This window comes from Agelaius phoeniceus, chromosome 17 (genome assembly GCF_051311805.1).
Source record: "Agelaius phoeniceus isolate bAgePho1 chromosome 17, bAgePho1.hap1, whole genome shotgun sequence".
Taxonomy (NCBI): domain Eukaryota; kingdom Metazoa; phylum Chordata; class Aves; order Passeriformes; family Icteridae; genus Agelaius; species Agelaius phoeniceus.
In genome coordinates this window covers 1,264,101-1,287,158 of record NC_135281.1, presented here as the reverse complement: position 1 = coordinate 1,287,158, position 23,058 = coordinate 1,264,101, and the positions used below count along the sequence as shown (strand labels likewise).

Here is a 23,058-nt window from a genome sequence, read left to right as displayed (position 1 = left end):
CATCCAGTTTGTCACCAGCAGCACCTCCAAGTCCTTCTCCCAGGGCTGCTCCCCACCCAGCCAGCTCCAGCCTGTGCTGGTGCTGCCCTGACCCAGGTGCAGGACCTTGCCCTTGGCCTGGCTGAGCTCCATGAGGTTCACCTGTGCCCAGGTAGTTCTGGAGTTTCATACATTCATCAAATCCCAGAATGGTTTGGGTTGGAGGGGACCTTAAAGCTCGTCTCATTCCTCCCCCTGCCATGGGCAGGGACACCTTCCCTATGCCAGGGTGCTCCAAGCCCTGTCTAACCTGGCCTTGAACACTTCCAGGGGTGGGGCAGCCACAGCTGCTCTGGGAAACCTGTGCCAGTGGGGTAAGTTTATTTATTCTTCCCATAAATACCTCAGTGCCCAATAACAAATTTGTTCTGCTTTGCTGCATCAGGGTTGAAAGTCCCACGGTGCCACCACAGCCTCACCAGTGAAGCGGCAGCTCAGACCCAGCAGTTTTGGCAGCTGCTTGAGGCAGCAGCTCTGACAGCCCCGGGCGGGAGCTGTGGCAGCTCCCAGCTGGAGCAGCAGTGAGTCCATCCCACCCCTGCACTGCCAGGACCTGGGCTGCTCACCCAGGGGGATCCCTGGGGTCAGAGGGGCTGAGCAGCACTCCCACATGCAGCTGCCCTGGGAGCCCATCTGGCCCCAGCTCCAGCACCAGCTCCTCTGCCCCAAAGTGATGTCTGTGGATGTTCACTCTGCTGGGTGTCACAGTGAAGGTTTTATAAATCATCCAGGCCTCCAGAAGCCTTCAGGCCTGGGAATTCTCTCTGGCTGTGGGAGAACTGTAGTTTTTCCCTGGCACAGCAGTGAATTAAGGAACAAGCTTTGTACCCATGAGGCTGGAGTTTGGCTGGTTTGGGGCTGCTGCTGCAGAGCACAAGCCCTGACCCTGGGGAACTCCCTGGAGACCGCAGGTCACCCTTTCACATCTGACAATTTACTTCCTTTTTCCTGGTGTTGGTAGTGCCTGCAAAATAGGAGCACTGAGACCAAGGAGAAGCTTTTCATTCATGGATCATCTCCCAGGGGAGAGAGCATCACCTGGGGCCTGGAGTGTCTCTGATGCCTCTGAGCCCAGCATATGCCCCTGGAGCTCCCACAGACCCTACCCAAGCTTTCCCAGAACTGGTAGCATCTCTGCCATGCACTATGCCCTCACCAGGCTTTGTAGGTTTGTCCCCCCATTTTAAATAAAGAATTGCTGGAAACTCGTGCCTCCCTCCAGGGCAGCCTTCAAGCAGCATTTTAAGACCACAGCTTCACAAGGTGGGGAGCACCCCATGCTCCCACACCCCTGTCAGGGAGGTGACAAATAACCAAACCAAGGGGACAAAGCTCCTCCCCATTTCTTATCCTTTCTGTTTCTTGCTCCCCCACCCGTGCAGGGTGACACAGAAGGTGGCCAAGCCCCTGGGACTCTGGGCCAGCTGATGTGGGGAGCATGGCTGGCACTTGCCCCTCCTGACACAGGGACTGAGCAGAATGACCTTCAGCCCACCAGCTAAAGCAGAAAATGATGCTTAAGCTGATTTTACATCATTTGAGAGCAATTTTGCTTCAAAACCAGGCTGCCCCATTGCCAGGGGCCCTGGGTGACAAGGGCAGCAGGGTGAGGAGCTGCAGTGCCCAAAGCCACCTTCCCAAAGCCCCGGGCACAGCACGGGGGCACGGGGCAGCCACACACAGCACACGTCTGTCACACCCATCAGCCTTTATACACCCCTCCAGCTTCCTGAATCCCTCAGATCTCAGGCTCTAAAGCCATACAACAGCCAGGGAGGAAGAACAAAGTGGGGGTTCTTTCCTGAAGGGGGAGTGTGGGAGGAGAGGGAGAGAGGCTTTTCCTCTGCGCTATGGCCCTGAATGGGCTCGCTCAGGCTGGACCCAGACAAATCCCTGCAGGTCAGCAGGGGATGCTCAGCCCAGCCCCGGGACCAGTGGCACGGTGGCTTTGAGGGGGAGTCACAGCAAGGCTGGGGCACCCAGTGTGTGGGAGATGTGATGGGAGGGGAAGGCTGGATGGGCACACGGCAGCACAGTGATGGGAGTGCGTCCCCTCCAAGCGTGTCCTGGTGCAGGGTGATGGTCCTGGGAGGTGCTTCCCGTGGGAGGAGTCTGCTGTGGGGCAGCAAGGGGGGCCAGGGGGCGGGGGATGTGCAGGGGATGGGCAGAAGGGGTCAGTGGCCGCGGGCTCTAATCGTCCTTGTCCTTGGCCCCGTGCTTCAGGATGCGGGTGAACTCCACGTAGTTGAAGTTGCCCTTTTTGTCGATGGGCGCCTCCCGGTACATCTCATCCACCTCCTCGTCAGTGAACCTGTCCCCCATGGTGGTCAGCAGCTCACGCAGGTGGTCCTCGTGGATGAAGCCTGCAAGGAGGGCGGGGGGCAGCGTTAGCAGGGGGTAGCAGGAGGGCTGGGCACAGCTCTGGAGCTGCCTGGGGACTGTCCCTGCAGTGCTGTGGCCCAGCCCCGTGCTGGCTGTGGCAGAGGGGCTGGACTCTACCTGAGGCCTCCTCGTCGAAGCAGGCGAAGGCGTTGCGGATCACGTCCTCGGGGTCGGTGCCGTTCAGCTTCTCCCCGAACATGGTGAGGAACATGGTGAAGTTGATGGGCCCTGGTGCCTCGCTCATCATCCCCTCCAGGTACTCATCAGTGGGGTTCTTCCCTGAGGACACAGGCAGGGGGTGGATGCAGGGCCCTGCTCCCCAGCTCCCATGCAAACAGCTGGAATGGCTTTTATCCATTGCAGATTGATCTGCTGGTTCTTGTTCACCCACCCCACCAACATGGGAAGGGAGTTTCTGCCGTGCCCACTGCTGCCCCCTCAGCACCTCTCCTGATGCTTTCATCTCCACCTGGGAACAAGCTCTGCCTTGGGGGAATGCAGTAATTAATTTGGGGGTTACTGGAATGAAACCCATGGCTATTCCCATCCCCTGACAGCCCCAAGGAGAGGGGCAGCAGTGTCCTCACACAAGCCTCGTGCTGCTGATGTCCCCAGCACTGCTTCCCCCGTGGGTGCACCGGGGATGGCTCAGCTGCTCTGCTGAGGTCCTGCCCCCAGCACTGGCCCCTCTCTGCTCCCAGAGCTCCAGCTCCCTGGGAGGAGGGAGATCCCTCCCATGGCCAGGCAGGACCTCCAGAACAGGTTTGGCTGCCAGGTCAATCATTGACAGACCTCCCAAAGCGCAGTGGGGGTACCACTGGGGGTGGGAGGAGGGAGCCATGGTCTGCAGCAAAGGAGAATGGCTCGGGGCAGGGAGTGGGTACAGACCTGCAAGTCTCAACCAGCCCAGGTATCACACCAGCACGGGCACCTGCCTTTGTCATCCCAGCTGAGAGCAACGGGAGGGCTTTGTTCCACATGGGACAGCCCCAGAGACATGCTGGGGTGAGACTACTCAAACACTCCATGGCTGCAGCTGGTGGTTGCTCCCAGGGCAGAGCTTCTCCAGCTCCAAGGGTCTCTTCCCTTCTGGTGAGTCCACCTGTGAGCAGCACACAGAGCTGCTGCCCTCAGACCCCTCACAAACACCCCTTCTGTCAGCTGGTGGAGCAGAGAAATCCCACCCTGGGCTCTGAGGCATCCCAGGACAGGCAGTGTGGGCACGAGGTCACCCTGGTATGGGCACAAGGTCACCCTGCAGCTCTCCCTGCTCCTGAGCTGGTGCTCGGGGCAGAGGGACCTGCAGGGGCACGGGGCAGGGTGTCCTCACCCAGGGAAGCCAGCATGTCGTGCAGATCCTCCTTGTCAATGAAGCCATCCCTGTTCTGGTCGATCATGTTGAAAGCCTCCTTGAACTCCTGGATCTGCGACTGGTCGAACATGGCAAAGACGTTGGAGGTGGCGCGCTGGGGGCGCTTCTTGGTGGTCTTGGCCTTGGCACGTTTGCTGGACATCTTGGTGGCTGGGGGAGTACCTGGGGGCAGGAGCATCAGGAGGGCTGGAAACAGGCTGAGCAAGGGGGCCAGAGCAGGGACACACTGCCCGTGGCACCTGCGGTGCTGTGCCTCAGTTTCCCTAGCTGTCACATACTTGGGCAACACAGGGAGATGAGACAGACACAGGGTCAGACGTGGGAATGGGCAGGACTTGAGCTCTGATGAGTCACAGAGCAGGCATTGCTCACTGCAGCTCCCCAGGACCATCCCCCAGGGCTGCAGGCAGCCCCCAAACCCCCTCACTGCCTGTCCTCTCTGCATATCCAGGCACAGGGAGACACCCGGCCCAGCACCCACCTGGGTGCCAGTCCTGGGGCCATGGGCATGGAGGTTTCAGCACTTCAGTCACTGTGGCCATGCCTCTCCACCTCCCCCTGCTCTGGCAGGTTCTCCAGGCCCAGCCCAGCTGCCAAGGTCACCCTCATGCCCTCTGTGCACAGTGCCAAAGCAGCCCCAGCAACCAGCACAAGGGGGTTATCTGCTGCGAGCACACTGCTTCTCATGTCCCTCCATCCATCATCCATCCATCATCCATCCATCCATCCATCCATCATCCATCCCTCCCTCCATCCATCCATCCATCCATCCATCCATCCATCCATCCATCCATCATCCCTCCATCATCCATCCATCCATCCATCCATTCCTCCATCCATCCATCCATCATCCATCCATCATCCATCCATCCATCCATCCATCCATCCATCCATCCATCCATCATCCATCCATCCATCCATCCATCATCCATCCATCCATCCATCCATCCATCCATCCATCCATCATCCCTCCATCATCCATCCATCCATCCATCCATTCCTCCATCCATCCATCCATCATCCATCCATCATCCATCCATCCATCCATCCATCCATCCATCCATCATCCATCCATCCATCCATCCATCCATCCATCCATCCATCCATCATCCATCCATCTATCCATCATCCATCCATCATCCATCCATCCATCCATCCATCCATCCATCCATCATCCATCCATCCATCCATCCATCCATCCATCCATCCATCATCCATCCATCCCTCCATCCCTCCATCCATCCATCATCCATCCATCCATCCATCCATCCATCCATCCATCCATCCATCATCCCTCCATCATCCATCCATCCATCCATCCATTCATCCATCCATCATCCATCCATCATCCATCCATCCATCCATCATCCATCCATCCATCCATCCATCCATCCATCCATCCATCCATCCATCATCCATCCATCCATCCATCCATCCATCCATCCATCCATCCATCATCCATCCATCCATCCATCATCCATCCATCCATCCATCCATCCATCATCCATCCATCATCCATCCATCCATCATCCATCCATCCCACCCTTGGTGGGTCGAAGGCCTCTTGCTGCTGCCCTCCCTGTCCCAGTGACCCCCACCCTGCCCAGGGAGCCCACAGGAAGAGGCAGAGGAGAGAGGGGACCATTGACCTCAGAGGGCTGCAGAGGCAGGAGAGGAGCCAAGAGCCCAGGGTGCTGAGGATGGTGCTGTTGTTACAGGTAATGAATGCCAGGAGAAGGGAGGGCAGCAGTGGGACAGACCCATCTGTGGGGACACAGCTGGGGCGGTCTGTGTCCCATGGGGAATGGCACAGGGACCATGCAGACCCCAAGAACCACTGAGGCAGGATGACAGCAGGAAAACCTGGTCCTTCCAAGGTGAGGGTTGCTGTGCCCAGCTGGAACTGGGGCCCCCAGCAGGATCAGGGCTGGAGCAGAGCCCACTCCCAGCCCAGGATAGCATCCAGGCCCCCTCAGGCTCCCAGCAGGGGGCTGGTGGTGTCCCCATGCTGCCAGACTGATGGATGCACCCAGGGTTTGGAGCACCCTGCTCCTCTGACTCTGCCTGAGAGGATGCTCAAGTTCCTCCCAGGGGAGTCCTGCCAGGCTCAGCCCAGCAGGATGGCAGCAAAGCCCAGCTTGGCCTGTGGGACAGGCTGGGATGGTCCTGTGGGACACTGTGGGACAGGCTGGGACGGTCCTGTGGGACACTGTGGGACAGGCTGGGATGGTCCTGTGGGACAGCTTGGCCCGAGGCCAGCCCAGGGAAGAGACAGTGCTCTGAGCCCTCATGTTTGTGCTGCAGCCATTCCTCCCTCACACACAGCCCTGGCTCTCCTGGCCAGGGTCTGGCTTGGGCAGCAGCTGCTGGGGCAATAGCAAATGAATGGATCATGAAGGGGTTCCACAGTGGAAGAGCAGAGAATCACTCCTGTGCTCTGAGTGCCCCATGCCTGGTGGGCAGCAGGACCTGGGCTCCCCATCAGTGCCCAGGGATGGAGCAATTCAGGAGCCACATCCTCTCTCACGGAGACACAGCCCAGTGAGTGCAGCAGGACTGTCCCTGCTGGGCTGGAGACCCTGAGAGGGCTGCCCTGGGATCTGCTCTGGGAGCTGCTTCCCAGCTGGGTCCTTAGTGCTGACCCCAGGGGGACCACAGGGACCTGGGGAACATCCCCTGGTGCTGGCATGGACCAGAGCAGAGCAAACAACCTCCAGAGAGCCTCCCCCTGCATTACCCACACCAGACCCACTCTCCAGGTCTCTCCTTCCCCTCCTGCTATCACTTTCTCAAGGGGTAGCAGAGGTAAGGGCTGGGGCAGGGGACCACCAGCCAGGTCCTCAGCCTCCTGTGGTCCCCAGGTTCCCACAGCTGGGCTGTGCTGGAAGGACATTCCAAGGGCATCAGGCAGTGCCAGATCACAGCCCAACACACCATGGTGACCAGCCAGGCTTAGAGGGGGCTGGGCACTCTTCCCACATCTTGACGAGGCTCCCATCCCACTGTGGAAGCACCCACAGAACCCAGGTGGGACCCTTCATCTGCAGGGAACATGGTCCAGGAGTCCTCCCTCATCCCCCCTGTGCCTCCCATTCCAGGATGGAATCCACAGCTCCCTCAGCCCTTCCCTTGTGCTGATCTCACCACCTGACAGCAGCCACCAAACCACCCCAAATCCCCTGAACTCTCCCTCCTTTCCCAGTGCCCACCAGGAAAGAGATGTTTGTCACCAGCCAGCCAAGGGGGGCAGCAGGACCGGGAGCCCAGCTGTGCCCACACTGGGTGAGCAGAGACCTCATCCCCCAGTCCACCTCTGCCTGCTGCTTCCTCCAGCCCCACAGAGCTCTTTGCAGGAGGCCAGCCCCTCTCTGCATGCCCTGCCAGGCACCACCAAGCACCAGGACACCCCCAGGTGGAAAGGGCCAGTGATATCACATGGCAGCAGCATGAGAAGCTCAGTTCAACACCACAACACCACCAGGCCAAGTCAGAGCCAGAAATAAAAGCTCTGCTGCTGGCCCATGGCACTGGGCTCAGCTTTCAAAACACATCCAATTATTAGCAGAATTATTAGCATAAGACTATAGAAATAAGCAGGAGTTTTGCTCTCACCACATGAATTAATATTATCCAAATATTTACCCTGCCCTGACTGTGACCAGCAGCAGCACAGCTTGGCACCATCTCCACAAAGACAGTGCTCTTCAGCAGGATGAAGTACAATTTTGACAGCACATGGATCTGCAGTTTGATCCAAAATGTGCCCAGGAAAGATGCTCAGTCCCAAGGTCCAGCTCAGTCATTCTATCTCTGCTGTTTGACAGCTGCCTTGGGCTGGCTGGGACTTGAGAAGAGATTTTTGGGTCAGTGTGGGGGGAGGTTCCTGTGCATGGATTCTGTGTGGGGATCTGCAGCCAGACCTGATTCAGCTGGAGCAGTCCCTGCTGTGCACAAGGGCTTGATGGCCACGCTCCCCTGGTAGCCATGCTGTCTGGGATTCCCAAAAACCCAGTTCCAGGAGCATTGCAGGGAATGCCTGGCCATGATGCCCTGCCAGCTGGGCTGGCCTCAGCTCAGACAAATGGTGCAGCCACCAAAGCTCCAGCGTCCCCTCAGCAGGAGGGACACACATGGACACAGGTCCTGCTCCCATCCCAGCACTGCCCCAGCCCAGGAACTATGGATCCTGGGCAGCAGAGCCGAGGAGGTCAGTGCTGGGTGACAGCCACATGCTGATCTGGTCCCCAGCTCACCCTGTCACAGCTGCCCTCGTCCCCTTGTCCCTCTGCCACTGCTCCTGCCAAAACAATTTCCCAGCCTCCTGCAGTGGAGGCAAAATGATCTCCTGCCAGGCTTGTGCCTCCCCACCTGAGAGCCAGACCCAAGGGACCACGGGCTGACCTAAAGAGCTCATAAATTAGTAAATAGTTTAGTTTGAAAGAGGAAAGGACCCACAGTTATCAGAAATATAAACTGCCATGTGTTTCCTCCTTGGTAGAAACCAAGCAAGCAACTCCATCCTGGTGCTGCTTCCTGGCTGTGCTGGGGAGGGTGGGACAAGCCAAAGGGACACCAAAGGGCAGTGCCACCAGGGCAGTGCCACCAGGGCAGGCAGCCTGTCCCAGCCCCATCCTTCCCCCCCTGCCTGTTTCCACCCTCCCCTGCAGCTCCTGCCGTGCTGCGTGTCCCGGCAGGAGCTCACGCTGGGCTGAGGGCGCTGTGACAGCCCGGGGGGCACAAAGGAGGAGCGGCAGGCAGGGGACAGGGCAGAGGTGGCAGCAGCCTGTCCCCAGTCCCTGGGGTGTTCACATGGATCCTGAAGCTGTGATCTCCCAGGATATGCTGGTAAGGTTTCTCATGGTGGGCTGCTCAGAAGCTGCTCCAGCAGGAGCCACCTCTGGACATGCTGAGGGGGCTGCAGTGGGACTGCCCTGCCGTCCCTGTCACAGCCAGGCAGGGACATCTGCTCCAGGGACCTCTGCTCCAGCAGCTCCTCCCCAGGATCCTGGCACCATGTGCCTCCCCTGGGTGCTTTGGGTCAGGGAGGCAAAGAGCGATTCCAGCAGCCTAGGCTGTCCTTAGGGACTCTCCTGCAGGGCAAACATCGGCTCCTCAGGGGGGGCTGTGCTCCAGCCTCTGCCCAGGGCCGCTCCCCAAGGAGAGCTGTGAGTACCAGCGAGCCACGAGCAGCCACGTTCACTGCTGGCAGGTGCTGGCCCCCACCACGTGCAGCCTCCGGCAGGTCAGCAGCTCCCACCCTGCTCCAGGGTGGCACAGGGCTGGCAGGGTCAGCTGGGGACTTGTGCATGCCCCTGGCACAGGAGGGGGAATATCGGGGTGAGCTGGTGCCCTGTGCATGCCCCTGGCACAGGAGGGGGAACATCCTTCCACCCTAAAGCTTTGCCAGCAGCAGGCACCTCTCATAGCCCCGGGGCTGCTCACCGGGTGTCACACTGGGGGACGGAGCAGGGAGCAGCTCATCTTCCCTGCTTCTTTTGTTGTTAAACCAGCCCTTTCCTCCAGCACAGCCCGGCTCAGGATGCCTGTGGGATGTGGCATTGCTCAGCTTCACCAAAGAGGGTTTCTGGTGCTGGGGGAGCCCCACTGCCAGCCAGAGGCACCGGGAGCTGCGGGAAGACTCCTCAGCCCACTGGACACTGCAGGAATGCAGGCAGCTGCCATTCTGCTCCTTTTATGGCCTTATTAGAGATGTGGGAAAGGGAGCCCGGAGGTGAGAGGAAAGCAGACCCTGAGCCCTGGGCTGGGCCTCCAGTCCAGCCACAGCCATCGGCCCTGATGCCAGGGAGGAAGGGCCAGGGCAGCATCAGTCAGAGCAAAATGTGCAGCAGCCCCCGGGGAGCAGAGCTCATCCCAGCCCTCCCCAGCTCCCACCAGGCACTGGGGACCTGGCCAGGTCCAGGCACAGCTGTGGGGCTCAGCTGCAAGTTCAGCAGATGGTTCTGTACTAGTTGCTTCCCACCAAGTGCAGGAGACAAGGAGCTCACCGTGTGACACACACACCCTTCCAAAGCACAGGTTCTGCGGCCCCCCGGAGAAGCCCTGGCACAGACACCCTCGATGTGCAAAGCACCCAGCCCCTCCCCATGCCCGGGGAGGCCGGGAAAGGGACCACGGGCACAAGGTCCCCATGGCCTCGGGCAGTCAGCAGAACGTGTCCTGGCCGGAGTTCGCTGTTTTCCCAGGGGAATTAAGGGGCTCACCTCGGCGGGGGAATGTGGCCGCAGCGCCTCGGAGGGGGGAGGTGACCGCAAACTCCTCCTACAACCGCACAGAGCCTGCCAGGGAGAGAGGGAAAAAATTCCAGCGACTGAAGGAACCCAACCATCTTTGGTCAGCAGCAGTGGTTGTTAACACTTGGGGATGTTCCACTCCAAAGAATTCAGCTCCAGCCGCCCCCTTCTCCTACACATCCATGTTTTAGAGCTTGCCTGGCTTTTATCACAGTCGAAACATTTTGTACCAAAAGGGCATGCTGGGAGGGAAGCCAAGAGGGCTTCAAGTTTTCATGGGAAAGACTAAACAAAACACAACATCCCTCTGCACTTAAGGCTGAAGGAAATGAGCTAAATAAAGCTTTTCTGCCTTAAAGAACTTTATTGCCTGAAGTGGCTCCCAGGCCACTGGGGAGATATCTGTAGCATCACACATGCATCTGGATCTTGGCCCTGGTCATCAGCAAAAGGACTTGGAGGAAAAGCAGATGTTCCAGACTGGAACAGTCTCAGAGATCAGGAGGTGGGTGAAGGCACGGGCAGCAGGATCTGCTTCTGCAGCTCTGCCATCCCGGGGAAGCCAGGGTATCCCAGCTCCAAGGCACTGCAGACAGTTACCCTCAGCTTGGCTCGGGACCCATCCCCACCTGCCCTTGCCGGGACATTTCTGCCGGGCCTGGCAAGAGGCTGCCCGGGTACAGGATGCCCGGCAGGGCACACCGGAGATCGTCCTGCCGCCTCGACCCGTCCCCAGGGCTGACCTCGGCACCAGCTCCAGCACCGCAGAGGTGGAGGAACGCCGGGGCTGCCTCCCTCTGCTCCCCGAGGCGGACGGGCCAGCTGCCCCTGCTCTCCCGGGACGGCTGGGGCTGCTTCCCCTGCTCCCCCCGGCTCCGTCCCTCCCGCTGCATCCCCCGCTCCATCCCTCCCGCTCCATCGCTCCAGCTCCATCCCTCCCGCTCCATCCCGCCCCTCTCTCTCCGCCGCGGCCGCTCGTTCCCATCCCGGTGCCGCTCGTTCCCGTCCCGGGACCGCTCGTTCCCATCCCGGGACCGCTCGTTCCCATCCCTTGACGGCTCTTTCCCATCCCGCGCCGCTCTTTCCCATCCCGGGACCGCTCGTTCCCATCCCGGGACCGCTCTTTCCCATCCCGGAGACGCTCGTTCCCATCCCGCGCCGCTCGTTCCCGTCCCGGGGCGGTCCCGTTCCCGTTCCCGTCCCCGTCCCCTCACCTGTCCCTCACGGGAGCGGCGGGCGCTGCCGGAGCTGGGGCCGTGCGGGTTCTGCTCTGCGGCTCTGCGGACGCGGCTCCGCGGGGCGGGCGGGCCCAGGGTCCCGGCCCGGCCCGGCCCGGCCCATACAAGGCAGAAGAATGCGGCGGGGCCGGGGCCGCGGGGCCGGGACGCCCTTATATAGACGAAAGCGGCGGCCCACGCGTGCCCCGTGCCGCGGGGAATGCGCAGCGCCGGGCGGCACCGGGCACCGCCGAGCCGCGCTCCCGCCCGGGGACACGGGGGGACCACGCCCCGAGGGTGGCACTGCCGGGGGCACACGGGCCGGGGCTCCCTGAGCTCCCTGGGGCAGCTCTGGCTGTGGCGGGGCAGGTCCCCGCTGCTGCGGCTGCTGCAGGACCGGAGCGCCCTGGGGTCCCTGGAAAGGCCAGGGAGTGTCCACAGGCAGCACCGTGGGCGGCCACACAAAGGGAACGGTGGCCAGAAGGGTCAAGCAGCCCCTCAAAGGTCTCTAACAAGTGGCCTGGGGTGGAGAACAGCTGGGGAACTGCCCCATTCCCAAGCAGGGATGCAGAGCCTGGAGAAACAGGGATGGGGAGCTCCTCCACCCGAGGCAGGACTCACGCTGATCCTGGGACACCTCTCCAGGACAGCAGCTCTTGCTCACTGTTTCCTTCCCATCAGCAACCCTGAGCCTCATCACAGTCCTGCAGTCACCAAGAGGAGCTCCTGGTCCTGTGGGATCCCCCTTGGGAGGGTGATGCCCCTCCAGACATCACCCCAGAGGAGGTTTATCTCTGTTTTGTGGGGTCCCACAACAGCAGGGGCAGAATTGAGCCTGCAGAGGAGCAGGAAGGTGGAAGAGGGAGACAGAAGGAGTACTTCTGAGAGGGACTGTTCTTCTGGGGACCCAGCCCTGAGTGGGCAGCCAGGGCAGGACTGCCCAGCTTCAGCATTCCCAGGAGCTCCATCTGCCCATGGAGATGTGGGAACTTGAGGCTGAGGACCAGACCCTGATCAGAGGGGACAGCATGGAGCACACAGACTGCACTTGCAGTGGCACAGATGAACAGAAATGAGCAGTGGCACAAATTAATCAGCTGCCATTCTCCTGCAGGGCATCACTGCAAACAACAGCTAAAAAGTCCAAAAAACTGTTTCAGCCCTGCTATAAAAGCAGTGGTGTGTTCTCTGGCAGGCTGGCCAGACCCTGCCCCAGGCATGGAGCTTGCTCCCACTGGCTCAGAAGGCTGGTGACCTGCTCTGCCAAGAGCCTGCCTGACTTGGGGACACCCTCCCCGTGTCCCTGTGCTGCTTGGATGAAATCTGCAATGGGGGGAGAGCCACAGAGGTTCCTGACCCTTGGCTGGAAGCAGGGATCCTGCCTGCAGCCCTCTGAAGGACAGAGCTTCTGAGCTGTGGGCTCAGAAGCCCGCAGAATGCAGGAGTAGAGTTGGAAATGCTGCTGGATGCTATGCCAGGGTGGATACAAGCCAGGGAAAGCACAGAACCTTTGCCATGCTCGTGAGCTGGACAGGGAGGCCCCAGAAGGTTTGTCTTTTTAATAAAAAATATAAGGGGGGGGGGGGGGGGGGGGAAACACACACACACACACGCACACACACACACAAAAAAAAAAAAAAAAGAAAGAAAAAGAAAAAACACCAAAAAGCCCCTGTCGGGAGTCACCCAGCCTGAGCTGCCACCCCGTGGCTGGTCCCAGAGTTTTCCGTGCTGGAGAAGCCCAGCCTCAGCAGGGTCCAGGTGTTCCCAGGAGCCCAGCAGGAGCAGGACCCACCTGCAGCCCCTCTGGGGTGGCTGCAGTCCCTCACTGAGCTCTGCTTTCTCTGGGCAAGTGGGCAGCCAGCCCCTACGGGGGGAGCTGCTGAAGGGGGGCTGCAGGCACATGGCAGCTCCTCCAGCTTAGCAGCCCCTGCAGCTGGGTCACCTCTGCTGTCCCTTCAGCCCTTCCTGCCTTCCCTGTCTGTGCCCAGGACTTCCCATATCATATTTGGTCCCTGCTTCCATGTGTCTGCCAACACACATCCCTTACCAGGGCCTGTTTGTGCCCTCTGGCACTTCTCCTGTCTCTCTGTGGCTCTTTCAAGCCCAAATTCAATTTGTTTCTCTCTCTCACTTTCAGCATCAGGCAATGGAAATGGAGTAAAACAAGCCATTTTTTTAAAGAGTGTGAATTTTAGGTCAGTTCCCTGACCCAGGTATTGTAATCACCATGCAGACATTTCCATCCCTGTAAAGTGGGGACAGGGACAGGGACACTGTTTCCACTCTCCCCAAGCACCTGAGGAGTGTCTGGGGAGCAGGGCTGGAGCCAGGACACGTCTGGCCTGGCCCTGCCGTGGGGGTCAGAGGCAAAGGAGCTGCCAAAGACACAGGCATGACCCCACACTGGTCCCTTCCTGGCCATCTTGCCAGGCTGCCTTGGCTTGGAGCAGCCTCTGGCTTCTGGCAAATGCCCAAGGGGCTGGAGGTGATCAGGGCCTGATAGCTTTGCAGGAGCAGGGCAAGATACTTCTCCATAAGTCCATTAGTATATTGCATTATCTGTATTTAAATTACACTCCCCAGCTGGAAGTGATCAGAGCTCTGGGACAAGGACCCCACACAGCCCACACAGGCCCAGCCTGCACCCACGGCCTCCAGGTCCTGCTGGCAGCAAAGCAGCAGCTGCTGGAGCCTTTGGAGCTGCAGCCAGGCTCTGGGGATGCTCAGCACATCGTGTTTGCAGGCTTGTAGGACAACAAGAAATGCAGCACCTTGGGCCTGGGGCTTGTTACTGGGAAAAAGGAACAGCAGGGCTCATGGTGTGCCAGTGCCAGGGGGATGTGTACAGCAGGGGAGGGAGGAACGGCTCCACACAGGGCACCAGTGAGGATCCCCACAGGATCCAGGGCTTCCAGCAGTGCCCAGAGTGGCCCCAGCAGCACCACTCAGCTGCCAGGGACACCTGGAATATTGTTACTAAGGCTCCTCTCCACCCACACAATCCTGTGCTGAGGAGGTAACAGAGTGAGAGCCAGGCATACCCTGCCCACAGCATGCAGGAGTAATTCCTGTATGCTTCTCCAGAAGTGCAACTGGTCTGCGTGCCACTGCTCCTGGAAGGCAAGAACATGAAAAAGAGACAAATCTTTAGGGCTGCACTGGTGATAACTCTCCCCACATCCCCCACACGTTCGGCTGCTCTAAGGTCAGGTGAACAACTACGTAAGGAGCTGCATGACCCTGTGTATCCTACAGATACACCCAAATCCTGTGGAACCTCCTCAGCCTGGCTGAGCACCGGCATCCCCCGGGGCGGCCTGTTTGACGGCTCGGTGACCCTGCAGGGCTGCCAAGGGCTGTGCCACTCCCAGCCAGCAACACCGGCACTGCTGGCTGGGCCTTCCGCTGGGGAATGGCCCTTCCGCTGGGGAATGACCCTGCCAGGCCGAGACGAGACTTGACTTGACTTGACTTGACTTGACTTGACTTCTTCCCTTCCCTTCCCTTCCCTTCCCTTCCCTTCCCCTCTCGGCCCCTCTCGGCCGCCGTAGGCCGCGGCCCCGCCCGTGTCACGTGCGGCGGGGCCGCGCGGCGATTGGCGGCGCGCGCGGGCCGGGCCGGTTCCGGGCCGGGCGGGCGGATCCCGGCGCAGGATCCCGGCGGATCCCGGCGGAGCGGGATGAGCGGCGGGCGGCGCCGGGACGAGCCGCCGCACCCGCAGCACCACGCGGTGGCCAACGGCGGCGCGGCCGGGCGCGGCTCCGTGTGGGGCAAAGCGCTGCGCAGCGACTCCGCCTGGCACGACAAGGTGGGACCGGGGCGGCGGGACCGGAGGGGGCCCTGAGGGGGGGCCGGGACCCGCCCGGCGCGGCGGCTCCGTCCCGCGGGGGTGCCGGAGGAGCCGCCGTCCCCGAGCACGGTTGAAGCCGCTGCGGGGGGACTGGCGGGCTGAGGCGGTGCCGGGGCCGTGCCGGGGCTCGGCAGCGCCCCGTGCCCGCAGCCCGGAGCGGCGGGGGCGGCTGTGCGGTGAGTGCTCGCGGAGCGGAGCCGTGTTTGCCGCTCCCCCGTGCCGGCCCATGGCCCGGCTCTTTGCTCTTTGGGCGTGGAGCCAAGGGAAACACGGTGTTGAGACACCGCCGTTACTTTTGTCTTGTGGTTTAACACTCTTCTCGGATAAAATAAAAATGTCCCTTGTATGGTTCAAGAAACAGCAGCCTGAGCTTTCCGAAGTTTCCCCGTGCCCATGTGCCGTATGCTCCTGCGGCGCCTGTCCTGTGCCGCCTCCCAGCAGCACGGCCGCCCGGTGCCCGGAGCTGCCGCTGCAGCCCTGCCGTGCCCGGGCACACAGCGCAGGTTCGGCCTCTGCTCCCCGCTGCTGGCTTTGCTTTTGGCCGGGGCAAGGGGCACGCTCCGTTTCCGTGGGGCTCAGACAGCAATCTGTGTCGCTTTTTCCTTACCTGTGGCTCCCCGGACTGGTGGGGCTCGTGTATCCCTGCCCCCTCGCCTCTGGCTGATAGAGCTGGAATTTCAGAGTCAGCAGGGGAGCAGGGACGGCTGTGCCAATGTTTTGATACAGTAGGAGGTGAACCGAAGGCTGAGCTGCCTGTCAAGTGCAGTGACCAGAAGAGATGTCTGTATCTTACATGGATTCCCATCTTCTGTGAGGAGCTGAACAGCTGGCACATGCCACAGGCTTTGGGGGATCACAAAGGCTTTAGTGTTTGGGGGGATGCTGGGACAATCCCAGTTCTGGGGAGGCTGGGGAAAAGATGTGAGCTGAAGTGAATCTTTTTAAAGTGTGAGCCCTGCTGCTAGGCTACAGTAGCTACTGAAGCGTGGCCCTTGGACAGAGGGATGAGCAGAGCCCTGCTGCTCAGGAAGCACAGGAATCCTCATGGCACGAGTGAGGTACAGCTGTGCTTTGGAGCTGCCCTGAGCCCCGAAAGCAGGAGGTGCAGGAGGGCCTGGGCCAACGTGGGTAGAGCATTCTCAAAGCATAAACAGTTCTTTAAACTTTTATTCCAGGAGATTATTATTGCACCTTTAGTAAATAAGGGGACTAGAGCCTTATTGGCCTCTGCAGTTGGCCCATGGGAGGACAGAGCTGAGTGTTTAATGTGGAAGCAGAGAAGCCCAGGGTGCACAATGCCTCACGCTGCTTTACCTGTTCTGAGTGCAATATTTTATACTCTGAGTGGGGAACTAAGTGTTCAGTATGCTGAATTTTCACCTGTTAATTGTGTGGTGCTTTAAAAAAAAGAAACGTAATAAATGCCAACATTTTTCTTGTGCTTTGTCTCCTCAGGACGAGTTTTTAGATGTGATCTACTGGTTCCGGCAGATCATTGCAGTTATTTTGGGAATCATCTGGGGAGTAGTTCCACTGAAGGGATTCGTGGGAATAGCAGTGTAAGGTTCATTTCCTTTTCTGTCTCATGTACGTTTGCACGTTTGGGTTGGCCTGGGAGCCTGTTTGAGGCTGTGCTGTGAACAGTGGGCTGGCTAAAGGCAGGCTCTGCCTGCTCTGTGTCTCACAGCCAGCCTTTCATTCCACTGCTGCTTGCCATGAAATTCACCCAAATCATAACATGGCCATCAGTCTCTTTCTCCTCAGCCTGATTAATACTTCTAAACATTATTATTTGTTTTGCTATTAAAAGGGGCAATGGCAGAAGAAGGGAGCTAGCATTTCAATTGCCTTGGAGTGTGTCCTGCACATGTGGGGGGGGGGGGGGCTGGCAGTATGGTGCCTGCTGTGATCACCCAGGAAGGAGCATCCATGGGGAAGGTGTGCTTGTCCTGGTCTTTGAGCCCTGCTCAGACAGGAGGCTCTCTCAGCAGACAGGGGCAGCTGCTCTGAGAAGAAGAAAAGGTTTGCTCAGAACATGAGAGGCTGGAGGTCCCAAGCAGGCACAGTGGCACTGGCACAGTGGCACCAGCAGAGCTTGGCAGCACTCCTGGCTTCCTGACATGGCCCTTTCAGCCATGGGGTGGGGAAGGCAGTGCCTGAAGGGGGTGTGTGTGCATGGAATCCCTGGGAGCCAGGTCACCTCCCCAGAGGTGTCTGAAGGCTGCAGTGAGTTATGAAGAGAAAATCTGTTTGGGCCTGACATGTGCCTGGAAGTGTTCAAGAGCAGAGGTGGGGACACAGTCCTGCTCTCTGCACATCTGCTCTGGGAAGATGCTGGATCTGCTCTGGGGAGCCTCTGTTTGTAAATATCTCTGCCTAGCCAAGGTCTCAATGGTCAAGCTCCAGCCTCACAGCTTTTCTTAGGCAAAATTCAGTTGTCATCTTGTCCCTCATCCCAGGTGTTCTGGTTTTGGCAAGAAAGGGGAGGGGTGATGCTCCAGCAGGTTAGCTCCAGGTTAGCTCCAGGTTAGCTACAACAAACAGTTCAATCTGAAGTGCCCCCAGGAACAGTTCCTTGTTCTTACTTAGTCACCATGAATTGACAAGGCACCTTCAGGCACCCAAGCCCATTCCTGTGCTAAATGTAAACAGGAAGGATTTGGTGTACAGTGGAAAACCAAAAGTTTCTGGAAGTGTCTGTGTGGTTTCTCTGTGCTGTGCAGTGACACAGCTGCTCCAGCCTGCTGCTGGTCACCCACTTTGTGTGTGTGTTGTCATCCCACCCTTCCCACACAGCCTTTCTTGCAGGACATGGACCTGTCCCAGCCCCAGGCTGGGCTGGTGTAAAGCCAAACCTGCCTTAGGACAAACAGAAGGTTGTGTTTGTTCTCTCTGCTCAGCACAGACTGGAGAGCACGGAGGTATCTCAGACTGAACCCTAGTGCTGGGGCTCCAGGGCACTATTGAGTCTCTGTGGCCCTTATTTCTTCCCTGTTTGGTCCTGGGATGCTCACAGAGATCTAACCCTGAGCATGGAGGTGACAGTTTTCCCTCTCAGCTGCCTGAGAATCAGGAAGCACACACAGGTTCTCTGTGGAGGCAGAGCTGCTGTCAATCTGCAGGACAGGAGAACCTGCAGATTTGCACATCTGAGGATACCTCCAGCTTTTGACTTCTGCCTCTTGAGCCCTACTAGGAGTAGGTTGTGCCTTGTCAAGTGAACTTCATCCCAACCTGGCAAGCTCCCCTGGAGGGGCTCTTTCGAGGAAGTGTCTGAGCTGCCTGGGAAGCATTGCAGGAAAAGAATTCCTCTTTGCTTCCTCTCTGTTGTGGATGGAAGATATTTCACTGTATGGCATGTGGGATACCTACAGCCTGTATCACTGCAATGATGGTTCCTAACCTCTCCCTGCAGATTCTGCCTGATCAATGCTGGTGTTCTGTACCTCTACTTCAGCAGCTTCCAGCAGATAGATGAGGAGGAATATGGTGGGACGTGGGAGCTAACGAAGGAGGGATTCATGACATCTTTTGCACTGTTTCTGGTAATGCCTCTTGCTGTCTTTAAGATGATTTGTCAATTGTGTTGGTGCACTTTCTGAAGACCTGGGAAGAGAGCAGGGGAAGTGGTGAGAGAAGGCAGATGTGTTAGCACCAAGTGCCAGTGATTGGGATTGCTGCCTGTGAAACACAGTGCTGACACCTGGGGTTTCTCTGTAGTAATGGATGCATCAACCACTCCCTCCTCTGTCCCAGATACCCTGTTGGAGTTCCATTCCATCTCGAACTAGTTACACCTGGACTGGTGTTTTGGGTGTTGTTTTTCCCTTACTCCCCTCTCCCAAGTAGCTGATCACAGCACTTGATTAGCTAGTGCCTCTAAATCCCTGGAGGGGCTGTGGTGGGATTTTAATGTGGAGAGGCTGGCAGACAAGTTGAATGCCACCATTTGGGGCAAGTGGTGATCTAAGATCTCCCCAAGATCACCTCCAAGCTGGAATTCAGTCCCCTGTTGAGAGCAGGGCCTGAGGCTTGTTTGCTGTGTCTGACAGCTCTCCAGAGGCATCCAAATAACCTTCCCTTCCTTTCCTCCCCACAGGTGGTTTGGATAATCTTCTATACTGCCATCCACTATGATTGACACAGTCTGCAGCATTTGCCTGTTAAATCAGTTGTCAATAAATAGAGAAGGTTTTAATAAATCCTAGTCTTTAGTGGACTGGTGGCAAAGGGAAGTCAAACCAGCTCTCCTGTGTACCAGTGGTCTGGCTAGCCTGGAGGAGCCCCAACTCTTCTGCTGGAGAAGCCTGTCTCTGTTTTATATACCCGTGAATTATTGGAACTATTAAAAAGCCATTGGAATTTTTGGAAGTGGTTCAAGACTGTTCAAATTTGGAACTTTCTGTGACTCTAGCCAGTAACTCTTATCCAACTCCTGTGCCGAAGGTTGAATCTGTTAATTTAATGTATGTATGCCCTCTGTTTGAAATCTGTCATTAAACTCTGACTTGTCTTCCATGGTTGTCCTTTAGACAAACAGTGTTTCAAAAGCAGTTGTCGGTATGTGGGCAGAAGGCACAGCAGCACCCAGGACATGAGCTGGTGGCTGTCCTTAGCATGTTTTTGTAGTAACCAGATCTGATTTGATTAAACAGACTGTGTTGTTACCATTTCTAATTTTTTTTGGTTTTGTTTTACTTGCAAATCAGTTGTTGATCTGAATTTTTAAATGCTTTTTGCCGAAGACAAATTTTTAAGTGATTTTGCTAGGAAGAACTGATTCATTTGGTGAACCAAGATGTATTCAGGAGGCTTAGAAGCTCCACTGCACTCCGCCAGCCTGACTACCAAGTTGCCATCACATACCTCAGAGCTTCGTAGTCTCGAAGGAGTCATTCTGGAGATACCCTGTTAAATGTTAGTGTTTCAATTTGGTTTTAAGCTCTTGAATTCAACTGCTCTTTGTTCATAAATGCAGGACACTAAAACACAATCAAGGCAGCTATTATCTTAAATGCAGAAGTACCAACTTGCCAACTGGGCAGAGTATACAACCTGTGGTTTGGGAGGTGCTTGATCACTTCATAGCTCAGTCCCTCCCTAGTCATGCCCTTTTTATGCATCGATGGGGAGTCTCTGCTTTAAGGTATTTTTTAAGAATGTGTCTTTCAGAAATAGTTCTTGGGAAACACGCACAGTCCTTGTTATTGTCACAGGACCTTGTAGTCTTGTTGCCATGTGGTCCTTGCTTCTCTAAACAGCTCAGGCACCCAAAAGAGTCCTGACCTAACGCTGCCTTATAGTGAGGGGTTGGTAGTTTAGTGTGCTCTTGCTGCAAGCCTGCATTGCCTCCTCTCTGGTGGAAGTGCCACAGCCTGGCTCTCACTGGGAGTGCAAAGCCAGGGATCTCAATCTCCAAGTGCTGAGCCTGGGCGAGCCTCCACTCTTACCAGGGAAAATCTGCCTGTTCTTGGTGAAGAAACAGCCCTGGTTATTTTAGGTCCTTGGGATGCCAAGGGAAGAGTGCAATAGCAGACAGCTTCTGCTACTTGTGAGTGGCCAATTTAAGTAAATTATCTCCAAAAAACTTCTTTATTTTCTCCTCCCTATCCCCAAACTTGCCTAAGCTTTTAGTCTGCTACTTTCTCTTCCCCTCCTATTAGCTGAAATCATTAATTTCCCATGAGAATTGCATAGCCTGCTAGTGCTAGGTCACCCTTTCCTGCTGGCATCTGTCTGCATCTTAGCTGCTTACAGCCATCAGTAAAACCATTGTATACTTGAAATGCTACAATAAATGTTGCCTGAATAATCCACTGTGCAGCTTCTGTGTCCTCTGGTCTTTGATGTTTTGTAAAATGGTGGGAGTGTGGGATTCCTTTCAGAGTTGGATTTTTTGGTAAAGTTTTTGGGATTCTTGGATCTCTTGTGCTGCACTTTGAGAAGAGGCCAGAAGCATTTGCAGTGGTAGCTAATGCTTAGATCCATGCTTCAGCTAAGCAGGCTAAGCCATGTTGCCTGTTCAAGCTGTTCTTTTAGTGACTGTTCCTGCCCTGTGACACTGAGCCAGTGCTCCTTCCAGACTGCTCAGGTGTGGTCTGGAGCAGGACCTGGAGCACTGCTGCACCACGTGCAGAGAGAGTGCAGAGCTGCTTCCCTGACCCTCTGCTCTATTCCTTGCTTGCCTGTGCTCCCACCAGCTCAGTTCCTTGGACAGCTCAGTGCAGTTCCAGTGGCTGGAAGCTGAACCTGAGCCAAGGAGGATCATGACTGTGAACAGACATTGGCCTCTGGTATCTTTAAGGCTCCTTGCAGAGAATTTACTGATTACTGTTACCCAGCTGCAGGTTTTTCTCTCTTCAGGTTCCTGTTTTAAGGGGTGCCTCAGGGTCTAGGAGCTGGTATCCCCTGTGCTGGTCAGCAGGAGAACTAAATCTTTGGTGCCTGCTCATGAAGGGTGGGGGGGTTAATTTTAAGCTCAAGGCAATGTGGCAGCCAGCAGAAGGGAGCTGAGCATCTTGCAAACGATGAGAACTGTAAATACAGGGAGCACTTGCAGGGATTTGAGAGGTTGACACGGGAATGGTGTAGCGGAGAGCGTGGTTTGGTGCTGGGAAGACAGGAGAGCCTTGGCTGACAGGAGCAGAGAATGCTGTGGGAGAGCAGGGCCTGGGCAGCACCCCTGCCCTCACAGTTCTGCACTGGCACAAGCTTGCTCTGCACTCTGCACTCCTTGGTGGGAAAGAGCCAATGGCTGGTGGGGCTCAGTGCTACCACAGAGCCTCAGCTTGGGGAGAACAATGTCCTTCCTGCTCTGGAGAGCTGGGCTGTGGGAGCCCCAGCTGCTGGGACACAGTTCCAGGAGCAGCTGTATCCTCATGGAGCTGACACGGAGGCTGCACTGCCCACAGTGCAGCTCCCTGCTAAGCTGCAGACCTGCAGAACATCACCTTGGCTTTCAGCAAAGAGCAGCCAGTCCCTGGCAGGAGAGAGAGAGATTCCCTGGCCTAACCTTGTTGAGAGGTGAGCAGCAAGTGTTTTGTGTGGTGGAACTGGTAAAGGAGTTTCTGGTGTCCTTGGCCTCCAGGCACATAATGTGCTGAAATTAATGCAAGTTACTGTGGGTCTTAAAGGGAGAAAACTAGGGTGGGTGCCAAGGGGTGTTGGAGGGTGGCTGTGCCCCCAGGCATCTCAAGTCCTGCCAATCCCAGCTGTCAGAGCCCAGCTAGACCTGGCACCGAGCAGTGCCTGTTGGGGTGGCAGCACCCCCCAAGGAGCCTCTGTCCTCTTCATGGGGTGTCACCATCTCTGCAGTTCCCCAGGTTGATTCCCAAGCTTGCAAAGATTGCTCACAGCTGTTGGCTTTTCGCTGCCTACAGGTGTCACAAAGCTTGTAACATTGAGACAATATATTCAAATAAACTTCTTTTATAAACCAATTAAACTAGATAAACCAATTAAACCTCAGCCAACATATGAATACAGATTCGTGCTGTGAAGTAGAATTGGAACCACCTGACTGTACAAATTCTCAAGATCTCAGAAGGGTCCCCTGGAATGCACAATCCCTATGCAATGAGCTGAGGGCTCTCAGCCTCGAGGAGCTTTGTGCTGACCCTCAGGGAGAGTCCCTGACTGCTGACCAACAGCTCTGAGGAGCAACTCCACTGTCCCCCAGCGTGGCTCCTTCCAGAGCCTGTGGGATCTGATCTGGGGTAGGCCAGAGCCACATTAACCTTCCCTGACCGGGGCTCTGACCTTCTGCCCCACCACAGCCCCAGGGGCCGGTCAGGCTGGAGCCAGCTGTGACACAAGGGGGGTGGCACCTCGCCAGCCAGAGGGGCTGAGGTGGCTGCTCCTGTCACAGCCAATTGGTTTGGGCTTGTCTTAAACACCAGAGAGGCAGAGGCTGGGCTGGTGGGTTGATCCTCTGCCAGGCAGTGG

The 23,058-nt window shown here is 57.2% G+C and overlaps 2 protein-coding genes across 2 annotated transcripts; one reads left to right on the top strand and one right to left on the bottom strand.

Annotated features, from left to right (window-relative positions):
* Nucleotides 1-1,732: 1,732 nt before the first annotated feature.
* On the bottom strand, nt 1,733-11,526 carry MYL9 (myosin light chain 9). Its single transcript, XM_054644213.2, has 5 exons — nt 11,259-11,526; nt 10,015-10,089; nt 3,752-3,955; nt 2,539-2,700; nt 1,733-2,402 (listed from the first exon to the last, which is right to left on the bottom strand). The coding sequence occupies exons 3-5, from the start codon at nt 3,933-3,935 to the stop codon at nt 2,230-2,232; spliced, it is 519 nt and encodes a 172-aa protein (XP_054500188.1). The 5' UTR covers nt 3,936-3,955; nt 10,015-10,089; nt 11,259-11,526; the 3' UTR covers nt 1,733-2,229.
* Nucleotides 11,527-14,845: 3,319 nt separating this feature from the next.
* RAB5IF (RAB5 interacting factor) lies at nt 14,846-20,931 on the top strand. Its single transcript, XM_054644555.2, has 4 exons — nt 14,846-15,072; nt 16,570-16,673; nt 18,530-18,659; nt 19,214-20,931. Exons 1-4 carry the CDS (start codon nt 14,944-14,946, stop codon nt 19,253-19,255), a joined length of 405 nt encoding a protein of 134 aa, XP_054500530.1. The 5' UTR covers nt 14,846-14,943; the 3' UTR covers nt 19,256-20,931.
* The last annotated feature ends 2,127 nt before the right edge of the window (nt 20,932-23,058 follow it).

What these genes read in the sequence shown, in the direction of transcription:
- MYL9 (XM_054644213.2), bottom strand. Translation starts at nt 3,935, where the DNA reads ATGTCCAGCAAACGTGCCAAGGCCAAGACCACCAAGAAGCGCCCCCAG. An exon ending in CGACATGCTGGCTTCCCTGG is followed by an intron (nt 2,701 to 3,751) that starts GTGAGGACACCC and finishes CTGTGTCCTCAG; the next exon opens with GGAAGAACCCCACTGATGAG. An exon ending in CTTCGACGAGGAGGCCTCAG is followed by an intron (nt 2,403 to 2,538) that starts GTAGAGTCCAGC and finishes CCCTCCTTGCAG; the next exon opens with GCTTCATCCACGAGGACCAC.
- RAB5IF (XM_054644555.2), top strand. Translation starts at nt 14,944, where the DNA reads ATGAGCGGCGGGCGGCGCCGGGACGAGCCGCCGCACCCGCAGCACCAC. An exon ending in GGATTCGTGGGAATAGCAGT is followed by an intron (nt 16,674 to 18,529) that starts GTAAGGTTCATT and finishes CTCTCCCTGCAG; the next exon opens with ATTCTGCCTGATCAATGCTG. An exon ending in CATCTTTTGCACTGTTTCTG is followed by an intron (nt 18,660 to 19,213) that starts GTAATGCCTCTT and finishes TCCTCCCCACAG; the next exon opens with GTGGTTTGGATAATCTTCTA.